The sequence below is a fragment of the Lycium barbarum genome, chromosome 3, assembly GCF_019175385.1.
Source record: "Lycium barbarum isolate Lr01 chromosome 3, ASM1917538v2, whole genome shotgun sequence".
Taxonomy (NCBI): Eukaryota; Viridiplantae; Streptophyta; class Magnoliopsida; order Solanales; family Solanaceae; genus Lycium; species Lycium barbarum.
Window position 1 is genome coordinate 79,593,872 of NC_083339.1, and position 24,672 is coordinate 79,618,543.

Consider the following 24,672-nt stretch of genomic DNA (forward strand, 5'->3'; position numbering starts at 1 on the left):
TTTCAGTTGAACTTTGAGATTATTCAATATAACACCAAAAGGCAATGCCTTCTGGTATAATTTTAATTAAAAAAAGAGAATCACTAATAATTCATCAAAAGCCAAACTAATTCACTTAATGAAAAAACCAAAAAAAATAAAAAATTCACTTGATGAGAATAACATTGTTCATACTTCCAGAAGAAATGAACATAAAAAGGCGATTATTGTTCAGTTACAACGAGGATTTGCAGGCCAAAGACCGGGAATAGCTTTATCCTCAATAAATTCTTAAATATCATCTGGTAATAAAAGATATATTCCACGAAAAGAATGACCAGTGTAAGTAGTTTGATCGAACCTTATTTGCGTGAACTATATTGAAAGTGACATAGTCAAAGCAAAGCATAGATTTCCGAGAATATTAGAGCTCAAAAATGACAGAGAAGGTATTCGCCTCTGCTTTCAGCGAGGATTCAAAGACATTCAAAATCAAGTTGGGATATTCGGTGTTTGGAGATGACACATGGTCATTACAGCTAATACACAATTCAGAATTAAAAGTTCAGTTGCAGGAAGTCACTCTCACATTTTGCGAAACGATAAATAGGCGAAAAAATAAAATAAAAGGATGACACCCCAAAAATCCTTAACAATCTAAGGAATACTGTGTCATCTTGAATTCTTCCTATAAAATAATCATCTAACAAGAAAATTCAAGACTGATAGTGTTTCACATATACAGATTAATCAAAATTCACTCGACGGTTAAGAACAGTGTTGGGAAATTTTGTGCGACCATGTAAAATGGAGGTGATAAATCTAGTAAAAAAGGGAGATAAATATCAATGGAAAGATTCCAACTAATATTTGCAAAGACGAGGGTATCCAAAATTAAAAAGTGGGAACCCTGTCTTTTGATAAGACATCTGCTATTTCATCCTGTTGTTAAAGTCTAATACAACCTCCTCTCAAGTAATATACAAGATCCTCACTGATAAAACTAATCTTGAATTATATGTATCCCGTGTCAATTGACAGCTTATCAGACACAGCAGCTGGAAGATGAATCTATATAAATCAACACCTAGGTATACCCAGCAATCAAGATGATTTTTTCGCCCTTTACTCGGACCATCATGTACAACAGCATACCCCTCAACTTGTACCCAGAAAATAATCATATTGACCAGTGATCGAACAAAATCTCTCAAGAAGGCTGCTCTAGGATCTGGTATCCATAGTGGAGGGGGGCAAAAAATGGAAGAATGACAAGGGTTAGCAGCTGAAATCCAGACAAACAATGGGAACGGAAACACCACCAAAGATATGCCCAGAGATCACATCGCTGAGGATGATTTCGAAACTTCAGTCTTGTTACTGCGGCACATGCAACCTGGGCATGGGACTGAATATACCGAGTCAGATGGTCTTTTAATCTCAATTCCTTTTGAATCACTATGTGCTCGTATATTTAACATTTGCCGCTTGAAGCTTTTCCACCTGGAAACAGCAGTGCAAGGGTAAATACATCAATAAATTCAGATAAAACCAGCAACAAACGCTGCTGTCTACAAAAGAACAGCCTAATGTGACTCACTGGCATCTGGTATGTAGGACAGATGAGCTTTTCAATGAGTAGACACAGAAAGCAAAGCAGAGCAATTAAACCGAAAGTCCGAAACTATATCTCCCGAAATCAAATACAACAAATAGCACTAGTGTTTCTATTGCAAACAAAGACTACTAATGCGGCTTTCCTGCTCAAATGGGCTTCAGAAACTCATTCAAGTTTCTTTATAGGCAGTCCAGCCGACAAGTGTCATCTAAATAAAAATCATGGAAATATATCAAGACTTACCCAATATTTGGGTTATCATATAACAAAGCTAGCTTCCTCTTGTCTGGCCTAATTGTCCTCGAGTGTCCACCATACAAGAATCTTCTATGGCCCAACAGAAAGTGGGGGAAATTTCCTCCTTGAGTTGTCACAAATACTTCACTATGAAGACAAACAGTATAGTCTATAGCAGCCATCCTGGAAGAGTAATTCTAGAAGCAAAAACTTGAGTCAGATGTGAGGAAAAGTAAAACAAAAGATAGGGAGAAGGCACTCGAAAAATTCGGACCTGAAATGGGGCGAGTTCTTCAGGGGATGCTAGCATCTCTTTCGTTTGTAAAAGAGGAAACATCTCTAATATTGGTTTCATGTGTCGCTCAGAATCATAGATCTTTCCAGAAGCTAAATAAATGGATGTGCTTTTATCAAACCCCATCCCTCTTAACATCAAACCAACCTGGTATAAGTGTGGGAAGAAACTTAGCCACAAAAAGATGAGGCACGAAGGAAAGGAAAGCATTATACATGAAATGAAAGTGCCAATTGGGGAAGGAATTAAAGCTGGAACAATCTAATAGAAGTAGGACAAAAATCACATACCCCTCTAATTATGTAGAATATCTAACTTTCCCCGTACTTGAAGAGGCATTTTCTCCCTCTATTTCAATATGTAATGATTGACTAAAATTAGTAAGTGGTTCTACAAAGGTAAAGTCTATTTGGTTCTTCAAATTATCAACCTACCCCTAGATGGAGCTTCTCTAGTTTCGAGTTTTTTTCTTCCCTTAACGCAAATAAAATGAAATACCTCGCATGATGGATACCCTGTATGTATCAAAAGAATTCTTCATTATTTTAGTACACGATAATAGGTATTTTTTTCTTTTTGTCACAAGGGGTATTTGTAACGGACGTTATACCAAATGAAACCGACTCTAATGGGATATACATGTTTAATACATAAATGTTGGAAAAATGAACCTCCATTTAAAGAAGTCGACACAGAAAAATGTCAATTAAATGAAGCATTAAAAAAAAAAAAAGGGAAGTAGATGCTGCAGTTAACTTAAAAATGTAAGATTATACTTCAAAAAAGATCTAGAATAAATTAAAAAGGGAATTAAAGAAAATGGACATTCCAAAAAAAAAGAGATATTTTGACCAAAAGAATTATAAGCTACACAGTATTATATTTCACATTGTTCTGAGTTCAGTGCTACATTATTCCCTTCTCAATTTACCTTTGGGTACCATTAAGAAGCACAGTACTGTTCTTTCTAAATATTTGTCGAAAGTCATTTCATACCTCAAAGCAAATATTGGAAAAGCGTGATAAAGCGTAAATTTAATGATATTACAAGACTATCAGAGAACTAGCCTGGACTTGTCTCAGGTAAATTTTACTATTTTTATCGGAGAACGGCCTAAAATGCCCTTGAACTATGGGATTTGGTACAATAAAATGCCCTTGAACTAGGGATTTGGTACAAAAATGCCCTCCGTTTACCTTTTCGCTCTAAAATGCCCCTGCCGTCAACCTATTGGGCCTAAATTGCCCTTATTTTTAACAGCCCTTTGACTGCAGGGACATTTTATAGCGCAAAGGTAAACGGAGGGCATTTTTGTACCAAATGCCCTTTTCAGTTAAAAAACAAAAAACAAAAAAAAAAAAACGCGCTCTTTCTATACTCACCAGCCTACCCAACCCCTTGACCCATTCTTTTCTCTCTTCCATTTTAGTCTTCTTCCGATAAATAAGTAGGCCTTTTCTTGGAGTAGAAAAATCGTGGTGTTCGGTCTAGCTTGCGCGCACCTCGACTAATTCCACGGGATACCTGCCACATTCCACCACAGGTACTAGGTAACTCTATCCACCAAGGTCTCAAATGGGAAGAAATCACCGAGTGTTTTGTCTCTGCAGGGATTTGAACCTGAGACCTCATGGTGCTGCACTTACTTCATTGCCCACTAGGCCACAACCTTGGGTGCTTCTTGGAGCAGATTTTATGTATCGAAAAATGCGAATGCATTCTAATGAATGTTTTCCATTGGCGTCCTTATCAGTTGGACACTAGACACTAAGAATGTTTTTCTCCATGGTGATCTTGAGGATGAAGTATATGTGGAGCAACACCTAGTTTTGTTGCTCAGAGGGTGCGTAGTGGTCTTATAAACCGGTTCTATAGGTCCCTATATGTCTTGAAACAGTCTCCTCGAACATGGTTTGGTAAGTTCAGTACAGTCATTCAAGAGTTCGGTATTGACTCATAGTGAGGCTGATCATTTTGTACTCTATCGACATACTGCTCATAATTTGTGCATAAGGACCTAGACAGTTTGAAGTATTTCCTCAGATTGAGGTCGTGCAGCCAAATCAAGAATGGTCATCTCACAACGTAAGTATGACCTAGATATTCTTGCGGAGACAGGTACGACAATTGGTAGACCCATTGACACTCATATGAACCCGAATATTAAACTTCTAATGTGACAGAGGGAGCCCTTTAATGATCATGTAAGGTATAGGCGGTGGTTTGGTAAGTAAAACTATTTCAGAGTGACTCAATCTGACATTGCATTTCGTGTGAATGTTGTAAGTTAGTTTATGAGCTCTCCGTGTAATAGTCACTGGGATGCACTTGTTCATATTCTTCGATACATAAAATCAGCCCCAGACAAAGGATAACTTTTTGAAGATCGAGGTCATGAGCAAATTGTTGGATACACAAACGCTAATTTGGCAGGACCACCTTTTGATAGGCAGTTTACATCTGGATATTGTATTTTGGTAGAAGGTAATTTGGTGTCTCGGAAAAGCAAGAAATAAAATGTGGTTGCTCGATCTAGTATAGAAGCTGAATACAGAGCAAAGATTGTGGCAACTTGCGAACTAATTTGGAATAAACAATTGCTCAGAGAATTGAAGTTTGAGATGAAACTTATGTGTTATAGCCAAGCTGTTCTTCGTATTGCACCAAATCTGATGTTTCATGAGAAAACTAAACACATGAGATCGACTCACTTCATCAGAGAAAAAAATATTCTCAAGAGACATTGTTACAAATTCGTTTTTTTATAAGATACATTGTTACAAAATTCGTTAAGTCAAATGATCAGCTCACAGATATTTTCACCAAGTCCCTCACTAGTTCTCGTATCGGCTGCATTTGTAACAAGCTTGGTGCATATGATTTATATGCACCAACTTGAGGAGGAGTGTCTTTTGTTGAAGCAAATATTACAAACAAAACATTTATTTGTATAACTCATGTCTCACATCACAATTATTATAAAGAAAACGTTCTCACAAACCAATTGCAATGGTGGAAGTGATGGTGGAGAGGAAAAAAGGAAGGAGGACATAAAAAAGAAAAAAAGAAAAAAGAAAAAAAATGTTTTTTTGGGCTCTTCATGCGCCTCAATTGGGTGAAACTCACTCTATGTGCCAACTCAGCAAAAGGTGTCTAATTGGAACAAATTTCGGGTAGTGTAAGTGCTCAATAGAAACATCCCTAAGTTTAGGCGTCTAAGTGAAAAATCGTGTTAACTTCAGGTGTCTCTCGATGGGTTCAGGCTTTTTTGAAATGGTTATGCAACTATCTTATCTTCGCAAGCATCTCTTACACACCACCTTTTCAAACAAAACTTTTCAGATATATTATTTGGTAATGGACTCATAGAATGCTCGAAGCAAGCCCTAAAGATGAAAGGCATATACAAACATCCGAAACAAAAGGTTTTACTTTTACTTAAGTTATTATTTCCGGCGTTATGTCAGATAAGAAAAAAATAAAGGATATGAAAGTCATCTGAGTTAAATATCAAAAATGGAATAAGTCAACTGAATAGCAAATGGACACGACAAAGAAAATATTACCTCTAACGGCGTTAAGGGACACTTTCCGTTGATCCTGATTGCTCCAGGATGAATCACTTTACCACGTTTTGTGAATTTTCCCCTCCATCCTCTCTCTCTTGCAGCATCCATATCTCCTCTCTCTTTACCTCCACCATCATATATACAACAAGAGAAAGCAACCATATCCTGCACGAAAAAGTGATCAAGGCTAAATACCCTCGGAAGTCTATGCTATGAACTACATAAAGTAAGCATGCACATCAGTTTGCACTACATGAAAACTAACCTCCTCAAAGCGAAGATGCACAGATATATATTTCCCACTGTTATTTGCACTGCGGTCTTTCATTCTTGCAACCAATGTTTGTCCTAAACTCAAAATGGGATTTGAAAATCTAAGGGCTTCGTAGTTTGCCAGACACCTAAGCCGCTGAACTGCTGGAGGAGCATCGAATGACAAACGATTTGCAAACGGGGATATCCTAATGATCCTGCGTTTAACAAAAATAAAACATTCAGCCAAAGAGAAGAAAAACAGAAAACAAAGGAGGGGGATCACCAAAACAAGGCTTGAAATAGAGATAATACAACAACCCAGTGATATCCCACAATGTGGGGTCTGGGAGGGGTAGAGTGTACGCAGACCTTACTCCTACCAAGGTAGGACGGCAGTTTCCGAAGAAATAGAGATAATAGAATCTAGTAAAAATACAAATTAAATTATGTAGTAACATGACTAACAACTCGACTATAATCTTAAGAGAACAGAACCCTACAGATTAAATTACGTAGTCGCATGACCAAAACATTATATTAGTGGGATTCATATGACTGGCCAAACCCCCAGGAAAGAGATCTGCTTCAAAAGGTGGGTGGAAATGACATCACGTGCCCGGCACGTGTATCTGACACGTAGCCTGAGCCTATACTGCTAGTGGCGTGTGGAGGCACGTGGTGGCTCCGATATGGACTTGGCTGGTCGGGGTTTGCTCACCAGAGTATCCTGAATCACGAGCTGGCCATGGCCCCAATTTTGAGTCGTGAGACACAAGCATTCTTTTTGTCATTACAAGAGGATGAGACAGACATAAAGAAGTATCAGATTTCAGATGTTCCAGCAATAACATTTCGGCATAATCTATCTACATGAAGTCACTGCAAAAGTGGAAGTCAAGGGGAAAACAGGAAACATCACAAAAAATTGAGGCACACAGTACATTATCATTAGACTAACTAGTTTGGCAAATTAAATATGTGACCACTTCCAAACTTGGAACTATAATGAGTTTGCTATATTTAGCACTGACTGCTATTATCACAGAGAAGTGATCTCTTATAGGTGATAATTATCTGTTAGCATTGTTACTTAATTAAAGCAGTTCAAACCAGGAGGGAATAGAAGAGACAAAGAAACCAAAAGATATATAGAAGCTCACTTTTCTTCAAGCAGCTTCGGAAGAACTGTGTCCCGGTAGTACTGAATGGAGGACCATGCCTTGATCCTGAAGTTGTACACATTGGTCATATTGTAATCAAACCGTTCCATAATAAGATCAGGAACCTTCTCCACCACCCTTACATCATTTTCTAGGGTTTTAACAAAAAAATCTTCATCATAAATATCGCTGAATTTGCTGTACATACAAAATAGAACATTTTAATATTGGTAATGAAAAGAAACAGGTGTGACTTCCCCTCCACCCCCCCCCCCCCCCCCCCCCCCAAAAAAAAGGATTTAACCTATTTATGATTAATGTTCCACTTTAACCTTCTTTTTTTTTTTCTTTTTTTTTTTTTTGGCTAAAGGTAGGTTAAATTTTTTTTTTTTTTTTTGATAAAGTTAACATCTTGTATTCATATCCAAAAGCAGCACCTGGAAGTGCTGAGGGGGTAATTACAAGCTCATAAAAGGAGCCATGCTGAAGCTGTCAAAAGCTAGTCTAAAACTAGTCTACTATATCATTACAATTTGCCTATAAAATCTATCAAATCCCCTATATCCCCCAATAAGTTCTGTTTACACCAAAAATATAGGACACTAAGACAATTCATCCTAAATTTATGGATGGAGTTGCTTTTGTCTTCAAAAAGTCTTAAATTTCTCTCTTTCCAAGCTATCCACCAAATGCAAGCAGGGATTAGCTGCCACCAGTTCTCTTCTCCATTTCTGTTGCCAATTCCTTGCCAACTGTTGAGTAGTTCAAAAGTAGTCTTAGGCATGGCCCAACTAACACCAAGAATACAAAAGAACATGTACCACAGATTTGCAGTTGTCTTGCAATGAATGAAAAGGTGGTCATTTGTTTCCACATCTAATCCACAAAGTAGACATCATGAGCAAATCTGAAAACCTCTTCTTTGTAGCCTTTCATGTGTTAGGCAGGTTTTCCTAACCACTAGCCAAGCAAAGCAAGAGACCTTTAGGGGGATCTTGATTTTCCAAATGAGTTTCCAAGGCCACACCTCTGTGATGGAGGTTCTATGATTATAATTCCAGTAGGCAGTAGGCAGACTTGACAGTGAAAAAGCCCTTACTATTTAGCATCCATTTTGGTTTGTCTGGTCATCTGGAGTGATCTTGAAGGGTTCCAAAGTTTGTAATAGCTCGGCTACTCTATCAATCTCCCAATCATTTAGTGCTCTCCTGAAAAGCAGATTCCATACTTGATGGTCCCATACATGGTTGGTCTTGGTTTGCTGTTGAAGGCTAATCAAGTAGAGATCAGGCAAAAAGCTCTTCAAAGAGTGTTGACCTGTCCATGCATCATCCCAGAAAGCAGTTTTCAGACCATTGCCAATTTCGATGCAAATGTTGCTGTTGAAAGTTGGCCAGTAGTTCCTGATGGTTCTCCAAGTACTGGTCCCATAAGTGGATGTGACCACATTTGTTGTCCATTGGTTTAACAAACCATATTTATGAGCAATGAATCTTCTCCATAATGTAGTGTCATCCAAACCTATGTTGCTCGGACCTCACTTTTGCCGCCGTACCCGTGTCCGACACGACACGACACGAGTTTGGGTACGGAATTCGTGTCGGATCCGGTCAATAGAGATCGGATACTTTGACCGAAATTCATGACCAAATTAAAGAAAAATTTTGAGATTATGATTTCTCAAGATAACAAAAAGTAGAGATTTGAAGACATGAGATGGCATACCTTCAATATTATGTAGAAAATTTAACTAGTTTCTCAAAGCACGCAGTCTAGCACCTAGTAGAATGGAAGATTGAATCACATGTCTGGTACAAACTACATGTAGGTGCTTCCACAAAAAGCTCTCATAATCTAGGCATATTCTTGTAGCTATATTATTTGAATTTTGAATTATTTTTGCCGAATCCCCGCACACGTATCCGTACCCGGATCCGTACCCACGAATCTTCAAATTTAGATCATGCCGAGTCCGACCTCTAGATCCATACCCGTATCCGACACCCGCACCCAAGTCCGAGCAACATAGATCCAAACTGAATCTCCATAGCCATTTTTGTAGTAAACTCTGATTGTGAAAGCTAAGATTCCTGATACCCAGACCTCCTTGCTTCTTGCTGAGAGTTACCACTTCCCATTTTACTAGATTCATGCTTCTTCTGTCCTTGTTGCCTTGCCACAAAAAATTTCTCCTCAATTTGTCTAATCTGTCCTCCACACATTTGGGGAGGGGGAACAAACCCATCATGTAGGTGGGGAGGGCATCAAGGACTGAACTGATAAGAGTTAATCTGCCACCTAGAGACAGGTACTGACTTTTCCACCTTGCTAGCTTCTTGTCACATCTCTCAATCACCTCATTCCAGATCCCTATGGATTTGCTCTTAGCACCAAGTGGCATTCCTAAGTAGATTGTTGGAAGTGATCCCAATTGGCAGCCAAGGATCATAGCTAGTGTTGGAAGGTCAGCTACCCGATTGACAGGGAAAAGGCAGCTTTTATCCCAATTTACATGAAGACCTGAAAGGGCTTCAAAAATGGTGAGAATGGCTCTGAGGTGTCTAATTTGTGCAACTTTTGCTTCACAAAAAACAAGGGAATCATCTGCATAAAGCAAATGTGTAATCTCCATGTTGATGCCCAAGTTGTTTGTAGTTCCAAAGCCTCTGATCCAACTGTTTGTATTGGCAATTCTGAGCATGTGATTGAGTCCTTCCATGGCTAGGACAAAAAGAAAGCGGGACAAAGGGTCCCCTTGTCTTAGCCCTCTGCTGGAGTGAAAAAAGCCTTTAGGGCTTCCATTGATTAAGACTGAGAACTTCACAGTTGAGATGCAAAAAAATATCCAGTTCCTCCATTTCCCTCCAAACCCCATATCAGTCAAAACCTTCAAAAGAAAAGACCAATTCACGTGGTCGAAAGCCTTTTCCACATCAAGCTTACATAGGATTCCAGGAACCTTTTGTTTGATCCTGGAGTCAACCAATTCATTAGCTAACAAAGTTGCATCCATGATCTGCCTCCCTTTAATAAATGCCATTTGGTGGTCATTGACAAGCTTGCCCATGACAGTCTTTTAGTCTTTCAGTGATGAGTTTGGAGATGATCTTGTATACTCCTCCTATTAAGCTTATTGGTCTATAATCCCTTAATTCTTCTGCTCCATATTTCTTTGGGATCAAAGCAATGAAAGTGGCATTTAAAGACTTCTCAAAATATTCATTCTGGTGAAAATTGTGAATTGTCTGCATCATGTCATCTCTGATTGTGTCCCAACAAGCTTTGAAGAATCCCATTGTGAAGCCATCCGGGCCTGGAGCCTTGTCTATAGCACTCTGCTTAATTATCTGTATCACTTCAGCTTCAGAGAAAGGTCTTTGCAGCCAATCTTGTTCTTCTTGAGTGATCCTTGGACAACCGATGTAGTCAAAATTTGGCCTCCATGATTCTGTTTCAGAGTATAATTGCTTGTAGAAATCCACCATGGCTTTCTTAATATTTTCAGGTTCCAAGACCTCTTCACCTCTAACAATCAGTCTGTCAATAGTGTTGTACCTCTTATGAGCTGTTGCCATTCTTTGAAAAAACCTGGTATTTTTGTCACCCTGTTTCAACCACAACACCCTTGATTTTTGTCTCCAACTGTCTTCTTCTTTGTTAGACAAATCTTCCAGCTCAACTAAAACAGTTGCCCTAATCATCATCTCATCTTCATTTAATTCCCTGTTGTCCTGTGAGTGATCCAGTTCAGCCAATTCATTTAGAAGTAGGTTAAATTTTATTAATGAAGTACCAAGTTGGTACAGAAATTAGAACAAAAAGAGGAACTCAGACCAATCAACCATTACATGCTTTTCCGTAACAACTATAGGAAATCAACATTTTGATCCATATCCTCTAACAAGCCCTCCTTACACCAATAGTACAGATACTGGATACACTTAATGTGACTCTTTTTGCCTTCAAAGCATCTCTTATTTCTTTCCAACCATAGAGTCCATAAAATACAGAGTGGGATTGTTTTCCAAATCTGCTTCAGCCTTTTCGTTGTCTTCTGATTCTGCCAGCATACCAACAGGGTCTTAACATTGTGCGGCATCACCCAGGCCACACCACATATACTCAAAAAGAGATTCCAACACTGCCTTGAAAACTTACAATGGATAAGAAGATGATTAACAGTCTCCTGAGCTTCCCACATAAAAAGCATCTATTGCCCAATGCAAAGCCTCTCTTTTGTAGGTTGTCTTGGGTAAAACAGGCCTCCAAAGAAGCAATCCATCCAAAGCATGCAACCTTGGTTGGAGCCTTTGTCTTCCAGAGCATTTTCCATGGCCACATTACATCCCATTGCCCCTCTTGCTTCTGCAGATTATTGTAACTACTTTTAACAGAAAATTTCTTGTCCTTGCTAGCAGTCCAAATCAGAGTATCTGCTCTATCGTCCACCAAAACAGTAGTATTTAACTACTGTAACAATTGACAGAACTCCTCTATCTCCCAGTCATTTAATCCTCTCCTAAAATTGATCTGCATTCCTGAATTTGAGTAGAATTCAGCCAGAAATCCTTCCTTGTTTGTTGAACAGTTAATAATTACTGGAAATTTGTTTTAAAGCATTCATTTCCTGACCAGACATCTGTCCAGAATTTAATCTTGCCACCATTGCCCACCTCTATTCTTATACACTTCTGGAATTCTGTCCATAGTTTGCTTATATTCCTCCAAACTCCACCTCTATCCGAAACTGGGACTGGACCAGGGCTCCAGATATCGTGTTTCTCATATTTGGCATCAATTAATTTTTTCCACATGGCACTGGTTTCTGCATTGTACCTCCATAACCATTTGAACAGTAAGCTCTTGTTGTGCAATTTCAAGTTTCTAACTCCCATTCCACCTCCCTCCTTATCTCTTGTTACCTTTTGCCATCTAACCAAGTGCATCTTTTTATTCTTTGAGTTCCCTTCCCACAGAAATTGATTTCTCATAGAACTCAGCTTTTTTTCCACAGCAGAAGGAATTGGAAGTAATGACATCAAGTAGGTGGGAATTCCGTCCAAAACACTATTAACTAAAGTCAATCTTCCTCCCAGAGACAAGTATTGTTTCTTCCATGGAGTTAACTTGTTTGCACACTTATGTACTGGTCATTTTTCTTTGCTCCCAATGGAAGGCCCAGGTACACTGGGAAACTTCTCAACTTTACATCCCAAAATGTCAGCTTAGTTCCTGTATTTCATTATCAACATTGATACTGAACACACTACTTTCGGATAGATTCACCTTGAGACCTGTAACAGCTTCAAAACATAATAAAATCCCTCTAATATATAGGATTTGCTCTTAATTAGCTTCACAAAGGAGCAGTGAGTCATCAGCATATAAAATGAGACTTTTAATATTATATTCTTCTAATTAATTAATATCTTCAAAATATCTTATAGCCTGTTTGGCCAAGCTTCTAAAAACAGCTTATTTTAAAAAGTACTTTTTTTTTTTTGGAACAGGTAACAACTTTGTATTATAGACTAGTACTTAGGTAGTACTGAAAACCCCTTTACAAAAGAAAAAAGGAAAACTAAGAAGCTAAGAAAGTAAAATCCTAACATGAGTCAAGAACTTCTAAGATTGATTCTGCATCTACAGAGGGATTCTTTGTACACCAAAAACAAAATAGCAACATACAGTCTTGCTTGATCTTCTGTAGAGTGCTACTTCTATCCTTAAAACATCTGGAGTTCCTTTCTTTTCAGAGTGTCCACCATATGCAAGCTGGAATGATCCTCCAGTAGCTTCTATTCCTGGACCCAATCCCAGCCTCCTCCCAGCTAGAAAGAGTGTCAACAATCTTGCTAGGCATTGTCCAAGATATGCCTCTGAGATTGATAAAAATCTTCCATAGCTGATCAGTAATTCTGCAATGTAAAAACAGATGCCCTACTGTCTCGGCTGCTTCCCCAATAAGCAGCAATTTGAAACTAATATAATCCTTCTCGTTCTCAGGTTTTCATGTGTCAAAACAGCTTCTTTGGCTAGCAACCATGTAAAGCATGCAACCTTAAGAGGTATCTTAACTTTCCAGATTTGTCTCCATGGCCAGTTAGAGTTTTGTGGCTCAGTCATGTTCATGATCTTATAGCCTGAACTCACTTTGTAGTGCCCCTTGTTATGCCCAGTCCACCACAAACAGTCCACCCCATCCTTCAGCCCTTGGAAAGACTCGTAAGTGTTTATAAAGCTCAACTAGTCTAGGTATTTCCCAGTCATTCAACATTCTTCTTAAGATCAACTCCCAGCCTTAAGGTGACCACATTTCAGCCACTGTTTTGTTCTGATGTTGTGCCAGAGCAAACATATCAAGAAATAGCTCCTCCAAACTTCTGTTTCAAAAGTACTTTTGGCTAAAAGCAGTTTGTGTTTGGCCAATTAATTTAAAAAGTACTTTTCAGCAGCAATTAGTGTTTGGCCAAGCTTTTAAAAAGTGCTTCTATGTGTATTTTTCTCAAAAGTACTTTTCAAAAAAGTGCTTTTGGGCAAAAGCTATTTTTTTTAGCTTCTGAAAAACTACTTCTGCTACTCCCCAAAAGCACTTATTTTCTCCCAAAAGCTTGGCCATTCACCTCACTTTTTTTAAAATAGGCACTTATTGAAAAAATAAGTACTTTTGGGGGAAAAATAAGCTTGGCCAAACAAGCTATTAGTTTGCAAATTCTTTAAGAAGTTCTCGTCTATATATTTACCAACTTATTCACCAATGGCTTCATATTTTCAAGGCAATAACCAAATGATTTAATCATCATTCTTATTCTTTAGAAAGCACATTGTAAGAAGCGACAAAAAATAATATGATCAAGAAAAGACAATGGGTTTCGTAAATTGAAACATATAAATCACATACAATTGACCTTCAGGTCATGACAACTACATGGAACAATCAGTTCCATTAATCATCGGACAAACCAATATATCCGTTAACAGTTTTAGCAACTGGCGTTGGATCACCTAGTTGATATGGGCCAGGAGACCTCAGATCCTTATCCAATATAGTCTTGTGTAACGCTCTGGGACAAACACTATACAAACGCTTAATGCTCTTTCTCAGCCAATTCTTCTACGAGGTCGTTTTGACGGTTGTCTTCAGATCATCATTGGCTGCCAGTCTACCACTATTAACAATTTTGCCAGCCGTAATAAATTAGGAGGATTAGTTTCGTATTCTTAAAGAATTTTTTAACTAAGATATTTTAATAATAATAATTAATTAGAAGAGTAATATTTAAAAGAGTAAAGTGGTCATATTATAAGTTTTTAATCTTAATCATAAATAGGTTAAGAATTGTTACAAACAAAAAAAAAAAAGATTTTAGCGTAATATCGTAAATCACAAGGAATGTCAATGTTACAAAGTGAAACCTGGAGGGAGGTCTCTGAAATTATCCCAACATTTTAATGTTGGTAATGAAAAGGAACAGGCATAATTCCCCCCCAAAAGAGGATCAATGAAAGTATGAGCCCGTTTGGATTGGCTTATAAGCTGTTTTCAGCTTTTTTGAGTGTTTGGCTAGCCAGCTTATAAGCCATTTTGTGCTTAAAATAAGCCCAAAAAAAAAAATTGAGCCCGTTTGGCTTAACTTACCTAAAGCAGCTTATAAGCTGAAAACAGCTTATAAGCCAAAAAAAAAATAAGTTGGGCTACCCCAACTTAGTTTTTTTGGCTTATACGCTGCTTTTTTTAAGCCCATCTAAACAGGCTCTATGTCCACCAAGAAAAAAACCAACCACCACCTCAATGAGAAGAAAGATACAAATTCAGAGTTCATTTTGCTTGAACGGCGCATGAACATGAAAGGGCTGGGTAATAAAACCTTTTTTGTTCTCTAATGATATATTCAATTATAGTTGCCATATTTTTTATGTCATAGTCAGGTTTAATGCATTTCACTGATATCCACAATCATATGACATAACTCAAGATCTATTCACAACGTAACAGCTATCCATGAGAAGTTAGCATCCTTCTACGCACTTTCTAAGTTACAGTGAGTATATGTACATCTATGAAATAATAAAATCACCGAGTCCCTGAAAGTATTAGAACAATAGAAGAGAAAAGCAACCTTGGATCCCTCCAAATGCTATGAAAGTGGAAGTGTGGAATGACCAGGATCGCGTTAAGATAACCTGCCACGGCAACAGCATTGCATATCTAGAAAGCACAAAAGCAACCAGAGGTAGGGCATGACAATCACTGAAATGAGCTTCAGCGTTTCAAGAATAATCATCTTAGAACAGAGCACTTACTGATGCTCTTTGCTGATTCAGACCACCATTCGCCTCAATGTAAATGTATCCATTTGATTCAGGTAAACCTAGAGATATTTGATACAAAAGCTTAGTTGATGCTCTACCAAAAATACAAAACAGATTTACTTAGTATCGGTAAAAAATTGTATAATACACAAATGATTATCCCTAAAACAATACCAGCATACAAGACACCACTTACTATAGTATATAGATATATATTGCATAACCAAACATTGCTGATAATTTTTATTGTGAAGTAAATAAAAGATTTATCAGCAAAAAAGGGGCTCAGTAGCTATCAGAAAACAATAGGACTAATATACATCAGCAAGAAGCATGACAAGAATTCCACTATTGCATCAAATTAGCAGCAGACTTAGAGCCTGTTTGGATGGGCTTATGCCTATAAGCTGTTTGCAGCTTATAAGCTAAAAAAAAATAAGTTGGGGTAGTCTAACTTATTTTTTTTGGCTTATAAGCTGCTTTAGATAAGCTAAGTTAAATGGGCCTAATTATTTTTTTGAGCTTATTTTAAGCACAAAATGACTTTAAGCTAGCCAGCCAAACACTCAAAAAAGCTGAAAACAGCTTATACGCAACTTATAAGCCAATCCAAACGGGCTCTTATACATGCAAAACGGTTCAGAACCATAATTTTTTTATTTTTTTTTTGAAACTGGTAATTTTGTATTCCTCAGCATTAAGGGTATGCTGCCACCTCCAAAAATTTACACTTTACTGAAAGAGAAATACTTACAGTAATCCTAAAAAGTCCACTAACTGAAATACTTACAGTTCAGAACCATAATATTTTGATATAGTTCTCCGTGATGAAATCTGAGACATGTTTTCTGCACTATACCTTTACAGTATCACTCGCACAGAAGTATCAGACTTCGGCGATTTAGTCACAGTAATCAACGGACTCAAGTGACAGGAAGAGGGCAGATGTTCTCAGCACAATTCCGCCTACTTCTGCTTAAGTGAACATCTTTCGTTCTGATCAACTGAAGGTCGACCCAGATATTAAAATACATTCGTATTTGATATCACAACAGTGAACACTCTCTTTTGTGAGTTCCTTAGAGAATCAAAGAACAGATACTCCTAGTTAGGGTTCCCTGCACATCTCATTCCAGAAATAGATTTAGGTGGGAGTGGGAGCAATGAATGGGACAGCCACTGCCTCCGACTTGGTGTCTGTGCGCGTATACATGTATATATGGTTGAACAATTATGAACAACAACAACATATCCAATGTGATCCCACAAGTGGGGTCTGGGGAGGGTGCGGTGTACACAAACCTTACCCCTACCTTTGTATGGGTAGAGAGGTTGTTTCCGAGAGACTCTCGGCTTAAGAAAAGCATTTTTCAAAACAGGTTTAAATACAAGAGTAAAAAAATCTATGATGAAAATATTGAAGGAAAAAAGTATCGATAACAAAAATAATAAAGATTACCAAAGTAAAAGAAACAACAGTAATAATAAAATTGACGAATAAGATAATGATAAAATAATAATAATACTAGTGAGGAAAAGAGGGAGCAGATAAGGTGCTCTAAACTAGAACCCTACTCTCCCACATAAAGGAGAGAAATCGCTCGACTACGTGCTAACTTCTACCCTAATCCTCGACCTCCATGCTCTACTATTTAGGTTCATGTCCTAGGTGAGCTAAAGATGTGACTTGTCCTGTCTAATCACCTCTCCCCGTTCGACCTTGGTCTACCTCTACCTCTCCTTAGACCATCACTGTCAACCTCTCACACCTCCTCCCTATACTGCTCCAACAATCTCTTTAAAGATGAATGACTTTTGTAGTTGATCGCCCAGGCATGAATACAAATAGACACATCCCTCTTCATCCTCATCTCTACCACCCTCTCCCGAACTCTCATAGTGTGGCTTAGTAGTTTGATACCCTATAGTTGTTGCAATTTTGAATATCACTTTTATTCTTGTACAACAGGATCATTATTACTCTACTCCATTCTTCGAGCATTATAATCGTCCTAAAAATAACATTAAATGATCCAGTTAGCCAATCCATACCTACTTTGCCTGTGCTCCTATGGGATCTCGTTTGGCCCGGTCACTCTTCCCTCTTCTCATCTTACGAATTGCCCCCTTAACCTCCTTAAATTTTATGTACCTACAATACCCAAAATCTCGACAGCTCTCGGAGTGCTCTATATCATCCAGCACAATATTCTTGCCCCCTCCCCTACATTTAAGTGTATGGAAGTATGCATGCCATCTTTGTTTAATGTGTGCATCTTCCACCAATACCTTCCCATCCTCTTTTTCAATATACCTCACTTGGTCTAGGTGCAAGCCCTCCTCTCTCGCCTTGGTGAGCCCATACAACTTCTTTTCTCCACCTTTGTCCTCTAATTCTTCGTACAAGTGTTCAAATGCTATTGTTTTAGCCGTCGTAACCGCTATCCTCACTTCCTTCTTTGCAGTCTTATACCTCTCCCTATTCGTCCTCTTTTCCTCCTCATTTTTACTCTCCACTAACTTCATGTAAGCAACCTTCTTGGCTTCCACTTTCCTTTAGACCTTTCCATTCCACCACCAGTCCCCTCTATGTCCACCAAAGTTACCCTTCAAGACCCCTAACACCTCTCTAGCTGCTTCCCAAATAAAATTAGTTGTCCTAGTCCACATACTATCCACGTCCCCACTAATCTCCCAAGCCCCTATAGGCATCAATTACCGAGAGCTTATATTAGGTTGTAAGGTTCTCACTCTTTACATAAACCTCTATCACTCTTCCTAAGGAGTAGGTAATCGATTTGGGTCTTTGCCACCATGCTACGGAAGGTAACCAAGTGTTCCTCTGAAAACTCACGTTAGCTATCACCAAATCAAACGCTTTTGCAAGATCCAAAAGTGCAACTCCTCCTTTGTTTCTATCCCCAAAACAAAAATAGCCATGCACATCATCAAGCCATATATCATCATATGTGTAAGAACAAAGGTGAAAATGTTGATCATCTTCTTTTACACTGCAAGGTGGTTAATTGATTATGGAGGGTGGCCCTTAATTGGTTTCGGGTGCAATGGGCGATGCCGGGTACAGTTAAGGAGGCTTTGCAAAGTTGGACTCATAGGAAGGGAATTAGAAGCCCAAGAACATGGCATTGTCCCCTTGGCAATCTTGTGGGTCATTTGGAAAGAAAGAAATAGGAGGGCATTTGATGCGGTGGAACAAGATTTTGCAAAATTGCATAGGAGTGTCTTGTCTCTAGTTACTTTTTGGTGTACTTACGAGGTCCCTATTTGTATAGACGATTGGATTTCTTTTGTTGAGAACCACATTTTGATGTAGGTTCTTTCATTTTGGCATATGGCTTGTATACGGAGTTTCCCAATTGTTAATAAAATTATTTACCTAATAAAAAAAATCATCATAGCCACTCGAAGTTGTCTCGATGTGGCCATTGAACTCTCCTCCTTAGAATAGCTTCTCGGGGTGAGGGATACCTCATTTACCTAGTCCAAATCCTCCCAAAAGTGCTTTTGAACCTCCTCGTCCAAGCCTGCTTGTGGTGCGCAAGCACTAATTATATTAAAAGTAAGCCTTCCAACAACTAGCTTAATAACCATAACCTCTACCACTTGCTCCCGGAGTTCCCTATCTACTAAAATGCCTACTCCATTCCTACTTCTCAAGACTCTTGAGTACCATAATTTATATTTGTCTACATCCCGTGCCTTAGTTCCCACCCATTTAGTTTCCTGGACACGAGCTATATTGATCTTCCACTTCTTGAGAATCTTCACCAACTCTATAGATTTCTCCGTCAATGACCCTATGTTCCAAGACCCAAATCTCGACCTAGAGACTCCCTTGACACTCTTGACCCCCGCCCCCGCCCCCAACCGAGGACAAGACCTTAATTTAGCATCATTCATCAAAGCCACTGCTAGGCTTCTAACAAACCTACAGGGCTAAATTACATCCATTCGCAAAATTGGATAGTAGATGTTGTGGTACTGCGCACACAATTTTCAATTAAACTGAAAAAGTGCAACGTTCATAAAAGAAAATGACAGAAGTATTCAAAGCCCCTAAAGAGCAGACAAATATTTCTAACTTTGACATTCCTCTAAATTATATACTAAAATCAGTCAAGAAATCAATCAGCTACCTCTATTCCTTACTAATTGAGATTGAATATCCCCAATTGCAACTGTAACCCAAAAACTAAAGTTAGTGAACCAACGTCTAAAAATTTTAAATCCTTCATGTTGTTGACATCAACTAATTTAGATAAACGAAGATTCGATTCCATCATAATTTCTCTTCCTTTTTCAAGAGAAATGATATAATTACAAGTTACTCACTATTAGGGAGGCATGCAATGGCATGCATAATCAGAAAGTTAAAAATGGTACACCTGATGATTATATAAAAATAAGTTGCAAAGGACAGCTAGCTTCCTAAGGGAAAGAACTAGTAAGAAGTAACTATTCTTATTTTGGAAGTTTAGATCCCACGAGCTTGAGGATCTTGGGGCCTTAGCTTTGTTAGTTAAACTAGGTCTCTTTCCCTGATAGGAACTTTTTTTTATAGAAAGGAAAAGGTTTTAATTGATAGTACCAAGAAGGTACTGTAACGGTACAGGAGAGGTTCTTCTCCTATAAATTGAAGGTGTACATAAGATCAGACAAGGACGCAGAGCCAGTAACCATTTTCTTCACACACCAAATAAAATGCTCGAGACTTTTTGATTTTATAGAGGATATGTGTTCTTTCTTTCCACAAAAGCAACTACTATTCCTCTCGATCCAAATGATCCAAAATATGCAAATATGAACTCTTTTCCAAAGTTGCCTGTTGTTGCCACATAGAGCTTACTAAATACTCCCAGGTATGATCCAATGTACTCCATGGATTTTTAGGAACATAATGTAAGCTGCCACGTGAGATTGCATGTAAAAAAGTGATTGACAGATTGCAAAGCTCTCCTCACATATATGGCACCTGTTCCAAATAGTAATCCCTCTTTTATGCAAATTGTCTTTGAGTTTAGCATGCATTACGAGCTGAATCCACTTGAAGCATGCTGCTGTGGGAGGTGCAATGGTCCTCCAACTCATTTTCCGGGACAATTATCAGTGTAAAACTTCCCATGCCCCACAGCAAACCTTTTTAACATGCATTAACAGCAAATTTGCCGTCGTTTTCCCCTCTCCAAATCAAGGAACTTTCTACATTCTCATCAAGATTGATATCTGCTAGATTCATTATATATAAGCTCATCAATGGAAACTCCCGACCATCAAGATTTCTCCTCAGATTCGGATTCCAACCACTATTTGAATAGCATTCAGCCACTGTACACTCTTTATCATAAACAATTCCATAGATGTCTGGGAATACCTTCTTCAACAGCAAGTCATCCATCCATATATCAGTCCACATCTTTGTTTTTACATCCATTTCAAACCTTTACTACAACTTTGTCATAGAATTCATCCCAAAGGCACCTTATATATTTCCATACAGAGTTGCCATATAGTTTTCTCACAAAACTTGTGCACCACTCATTGCATTTGCCATACTTGGTGATTAGAGCATCCTTCCATAACTCCTTATTGACATTGAATCTCCAGTTCTGCTTTAAGAACAAGCTTTTATTTTCTAACTTAAGGTTTTTAATACCAAAACATTCAAGTTCTCTTATCACATGTGATTGTGCTCCATTTCACTAAATGCATCTTCCTTCTATATTGATTTGCACATTCATAGAACAAACAGCAGTAACCTGCATGTAGAGACTTTGTGGGGGGGAAGTTCAAGGGGGAAAAAGGAAGGAGCACTTAAGCATAACAACCATGAGCGAGATAAGTTCAGTTCTCAGATTTTCTACCTCTTAAGGACTTGTTAATGCATGGTCTCCATTCACCACCTTTATATGAGTTTTTCCATATTGTCGATATCTACAGGTATTGAGTACTTCATGTTAGCAGCATTTAGGAGACGAAAGAAAAAATGATACACAAATTTACCTTACATTGGAAATACATTTAATGATCAATTTTGTGGCCGGCATGACATTACCAAATATAATGCGGTCAAGCCATCTTTACAGGAGATTAAAATTAAAATACTACATGCATTCATAAAAGGAGGTAAAGTTACAAAGGAGACATGAAATAAATGTCATGATTGGACATCAGCAGTCTGGTTTCATTAGGACATAAGTTGGCTTCCTATGACTCAAATGATAAAGAAAACAAACCGACCATCTTTATGCCCTTCTTCATACTATTCCCCACAAAGAACTACCTTCCCAAAATTGTCAGTAGTTAGATGTCATGCCAGATAAAGTTTAATTCAAAAATCAACAGCTGCAGAAAGGGCCTTGATCTTGTCACTCATATGTATTCTAACAATTGTTAGCCCTTCAGAGACGCCCTATGAAATGTCATACACAACCGAGCTCCATGTAGCACTAAAGCACTCGACTTGGAGTTAAAGTTTACTCATTCTTCTTAATCAAATTCTGCTGCATCGCATTTTAACTTTTGGACTCAATGCTGCCAAAATGTTATAGACAATTGCCGCATTCCTGCTTTCTCAGTATTTCCAAGAGAAACCAATTTCACCAGCATGAGTTCTCACAACATAACCCACCACAGGCAACTACAAGTTGCTAAGAGTTAGGAATACCATTCTGGTTTTCTAAAGGCAATCAATGATTATCGCATCTTATGCATTGTATATCACATACTCAGGTGCATTCTATGAGCTACCTACCAGTAAGAAAAGCCTTAAACTAGTAGCCAAGTTCGACGGCAATACAGGGTTATCAAGGGGACTGGCGAGTGGCCTATGAACTCCAAATGTGCTTAAGCTCCAAAGTCTAACCAATATCCATTTATCCAATCAGAACCTCAATCATATGATTCCTCCATCAACCATGGTTCTTACATACAAACAACCATTGACCGAACCAACAGTTACTGTAGATAGGAGAATGTCTAGGACAGTAAACCTGCTTCAACCCAAGTTCTGCTTCAACCCAAGTTTTGATCCAACACATAAAACCTCCTGCAAAAAGTAGCAATGCAGGAGGACCTTGGGTTATCAGCTCTAAATTTCCAGTTTCAAACTTTAAGTGCAAAACTCCTAACCGAAGATGAGATGTACCATACAGTTGATGTACTCCAAAGCTTTAGCTAGAGGATGTTTAGCGAGAACAGAACCCCTAGAGTAAAATTTTAAAAGTTAAATTTAGTCTGCCAGTTGGTCTGGTTACACTATTCCACCCCTGTCAGAGTTGTTTGTTAGCTATAAACCTGATGTCATTAATTCGTTATCAATCATCTGTTTCAATGGAATGAAGAACCCAGCTTATATTTTGTCCAACTTCATTCTTCTCTTCTTTCTCGTGTTTCTTTAGCTTTTGTTCCTCTTTTTGATCGAACTATGATGAATCAACAACAACATATCAAGCTATTGCAACACTCCTCCTCCATCTTCTATCTTTTAACTGCTAAAAGACACTAAAACCCGCCAAATTCAGTGAACAGATCTTAGACGAAACCTCTCCAATTCTACCAATTCTATTTGAACAAAAACAACCAATTTTTTTATTGAGCTTACTAACTGATTCTCCACAAACCCACGATTAAGTTAGAAAGAAAAAAAAAAAAAGACTCCCTTAGTCCCTTTCATCTTAGTTGTTAAGTTTCAACAAAATCAGAAGGGTCAAAACATCACTCACACTGTCATCCAAGTCATTTTCAATAGTCCCTCTGTTTCAACTTATTTGTCTTACTTCCCTTTTTAGTCCATTTCAAAAAGAATGTCTATATCCTTTTTAGCAACTTTTTAATTTCAACTTTCCACATGACATGTTTAAGACGACAAAATTAAAAGGCACTTTGGTACATTGTACGTATCTTCAGTTTAAGATTCAAAAGTCCTCTTTGGTTTCTTAAATTCCGTGTCAAGTGAAAACCATACAAACAAACTGTAACGGAGGGAGTAACAATCACACATGTCATATTTCTAATTCAGAAGAAATCACCGACGCAAAAGTTCAAGAAAACAAAGAGACCCAAAATAGTAAAAAGAAAAACTAACCGCATCAGCAGTGGAATTATCGGACTCCATCTCGGGTCGAAGCCTAGCATAAAGTTGTGGGCTACGGTAAATAGAGCCAGGTGCATAACGATGAGGTGGAACATTGTGAAAGGAAGCAGTACCAATGTAGAAAAGCATAGCGGAGATGTAAATCAAAGGGGCAAAGAGAAGAATGCGTTGTCTACGAAGAAGAATAGAGAGGAAAAGGAAAGAAAGACGTTGAGGAAGGGTTTTGGGTGCGCGGGGAAAACGTTTGGGACGGAGGCGAGGTGACCGAGAGCGAGGAGATGATGGTGCTGCTGATGGGCTGGTGTGTCCGCTACTCGGTACCCTATTGTATGCTTGCATGTCTTGTCTTGTCTTCTGCTTTCACATCATACATACATGTATAGGTTTGGTAGGCAGAGGGGTTATTTGATGGGGGTGTTAGGGTACCAAGGAAGCAAGGCAGAGAAAGAGGGAGAGAGGTGTGCTCGTGACTTGACCAAAAGGGCGAAAGTATTTTATGTTATGAAAAATATTAATGTGCGTGATATTTATTACTTTTTTACATATAACTTTATGTCCATAACTCTCGTATAAGTAATTTGGGAGAATTAATTATGGCAGAATGGTCTAGGACTCTCCTGAACTTATCGATTTTTATTCAGTTTATACTTAAACTTTACGTTGGCCTAATTACCCCCCTCAACTTGAAAATATGATAGTCTGGACCCCCCTAGACGCTGATGTGGCAAAGAGCGTGAATGCACTCTCTTTTAGGCGCGTGGAAAGGTGAAAAATCAAAAAATCAGCTTCCAAATGGGGTATTTTTCAACTATTAATTGCCACATAATCAATATAATGATTTTATTTGATCCAATTGTATTTCTTATTGGTTTTTCTTAATATACATTGCATATTTTATCCCAATTGTGTTTTTTTCTTTTTCGATATGATGATTATTTATTTCAGCTATGTATTTTTTTTTCTTTTTTCGGATCCAAATCTAAATAACTTAGTTGAAAGTTTCAACTTGAAATTCTATTTATTTTATTCAAATAAAAATAAGGTTTAGCAAAAGTAATGAAGTTTAGATGGTGTATTGTTTACAAAATATTGTGTATTTTTCTTTTCATGCAAGTACTATTTATTTCAATTG

General features: G+C 38.1%; 1 protein-coding gene across 3 annotated transcripts; it reads right to left on the minus strand.

Moving 5' to 3' along the window:
* Positions 1–635: 635 nt before the first annotated feature.
* Positions 636–24,028, minus strand: LOC132631591 (protein ESMERALDA 1-like). 3 transcript variants are annotated; one of them, XM_060347208.1, is made up of 10 exons: positions 23,532–24,028; positions 21,310–21,379; positions 15,419–15,486; positions 15,235–15,323; positions 7,115–7,180; positions 5,965–6,169; positions 5,697–5,864; positions 2,109–2,276; positions 1,841–2,031; positions 636–1,482 (listed from the first exon to the last, which is right to left on the minus strand). In XM_060347208.1, exons 1-10 carry the CDS (start codon positions 23,877–23,879, stop codon positions 1,320–1,322), a joined length of 1,536 nt encoding a protein of 511 aa, XP_060203191.1. In that variant the 5' UTR covers positions 23,880–24,028; the 3' UTR covers positions 636–1,319. The 3 variants fall into 3 exon arrangements, with proteins under 3 accessions (XP_060203191.1, XP_060203190.1, XP_060203192.1); XM_060347207.1 differs by having other exon boundaries at positions 7,115–7,312; XM_060347209.1 differs by lacking the exon at positions 7,115–7,180.
* Between the last annotated feature and the right edge of the window lie 644 nt (positions 24,029–24,672).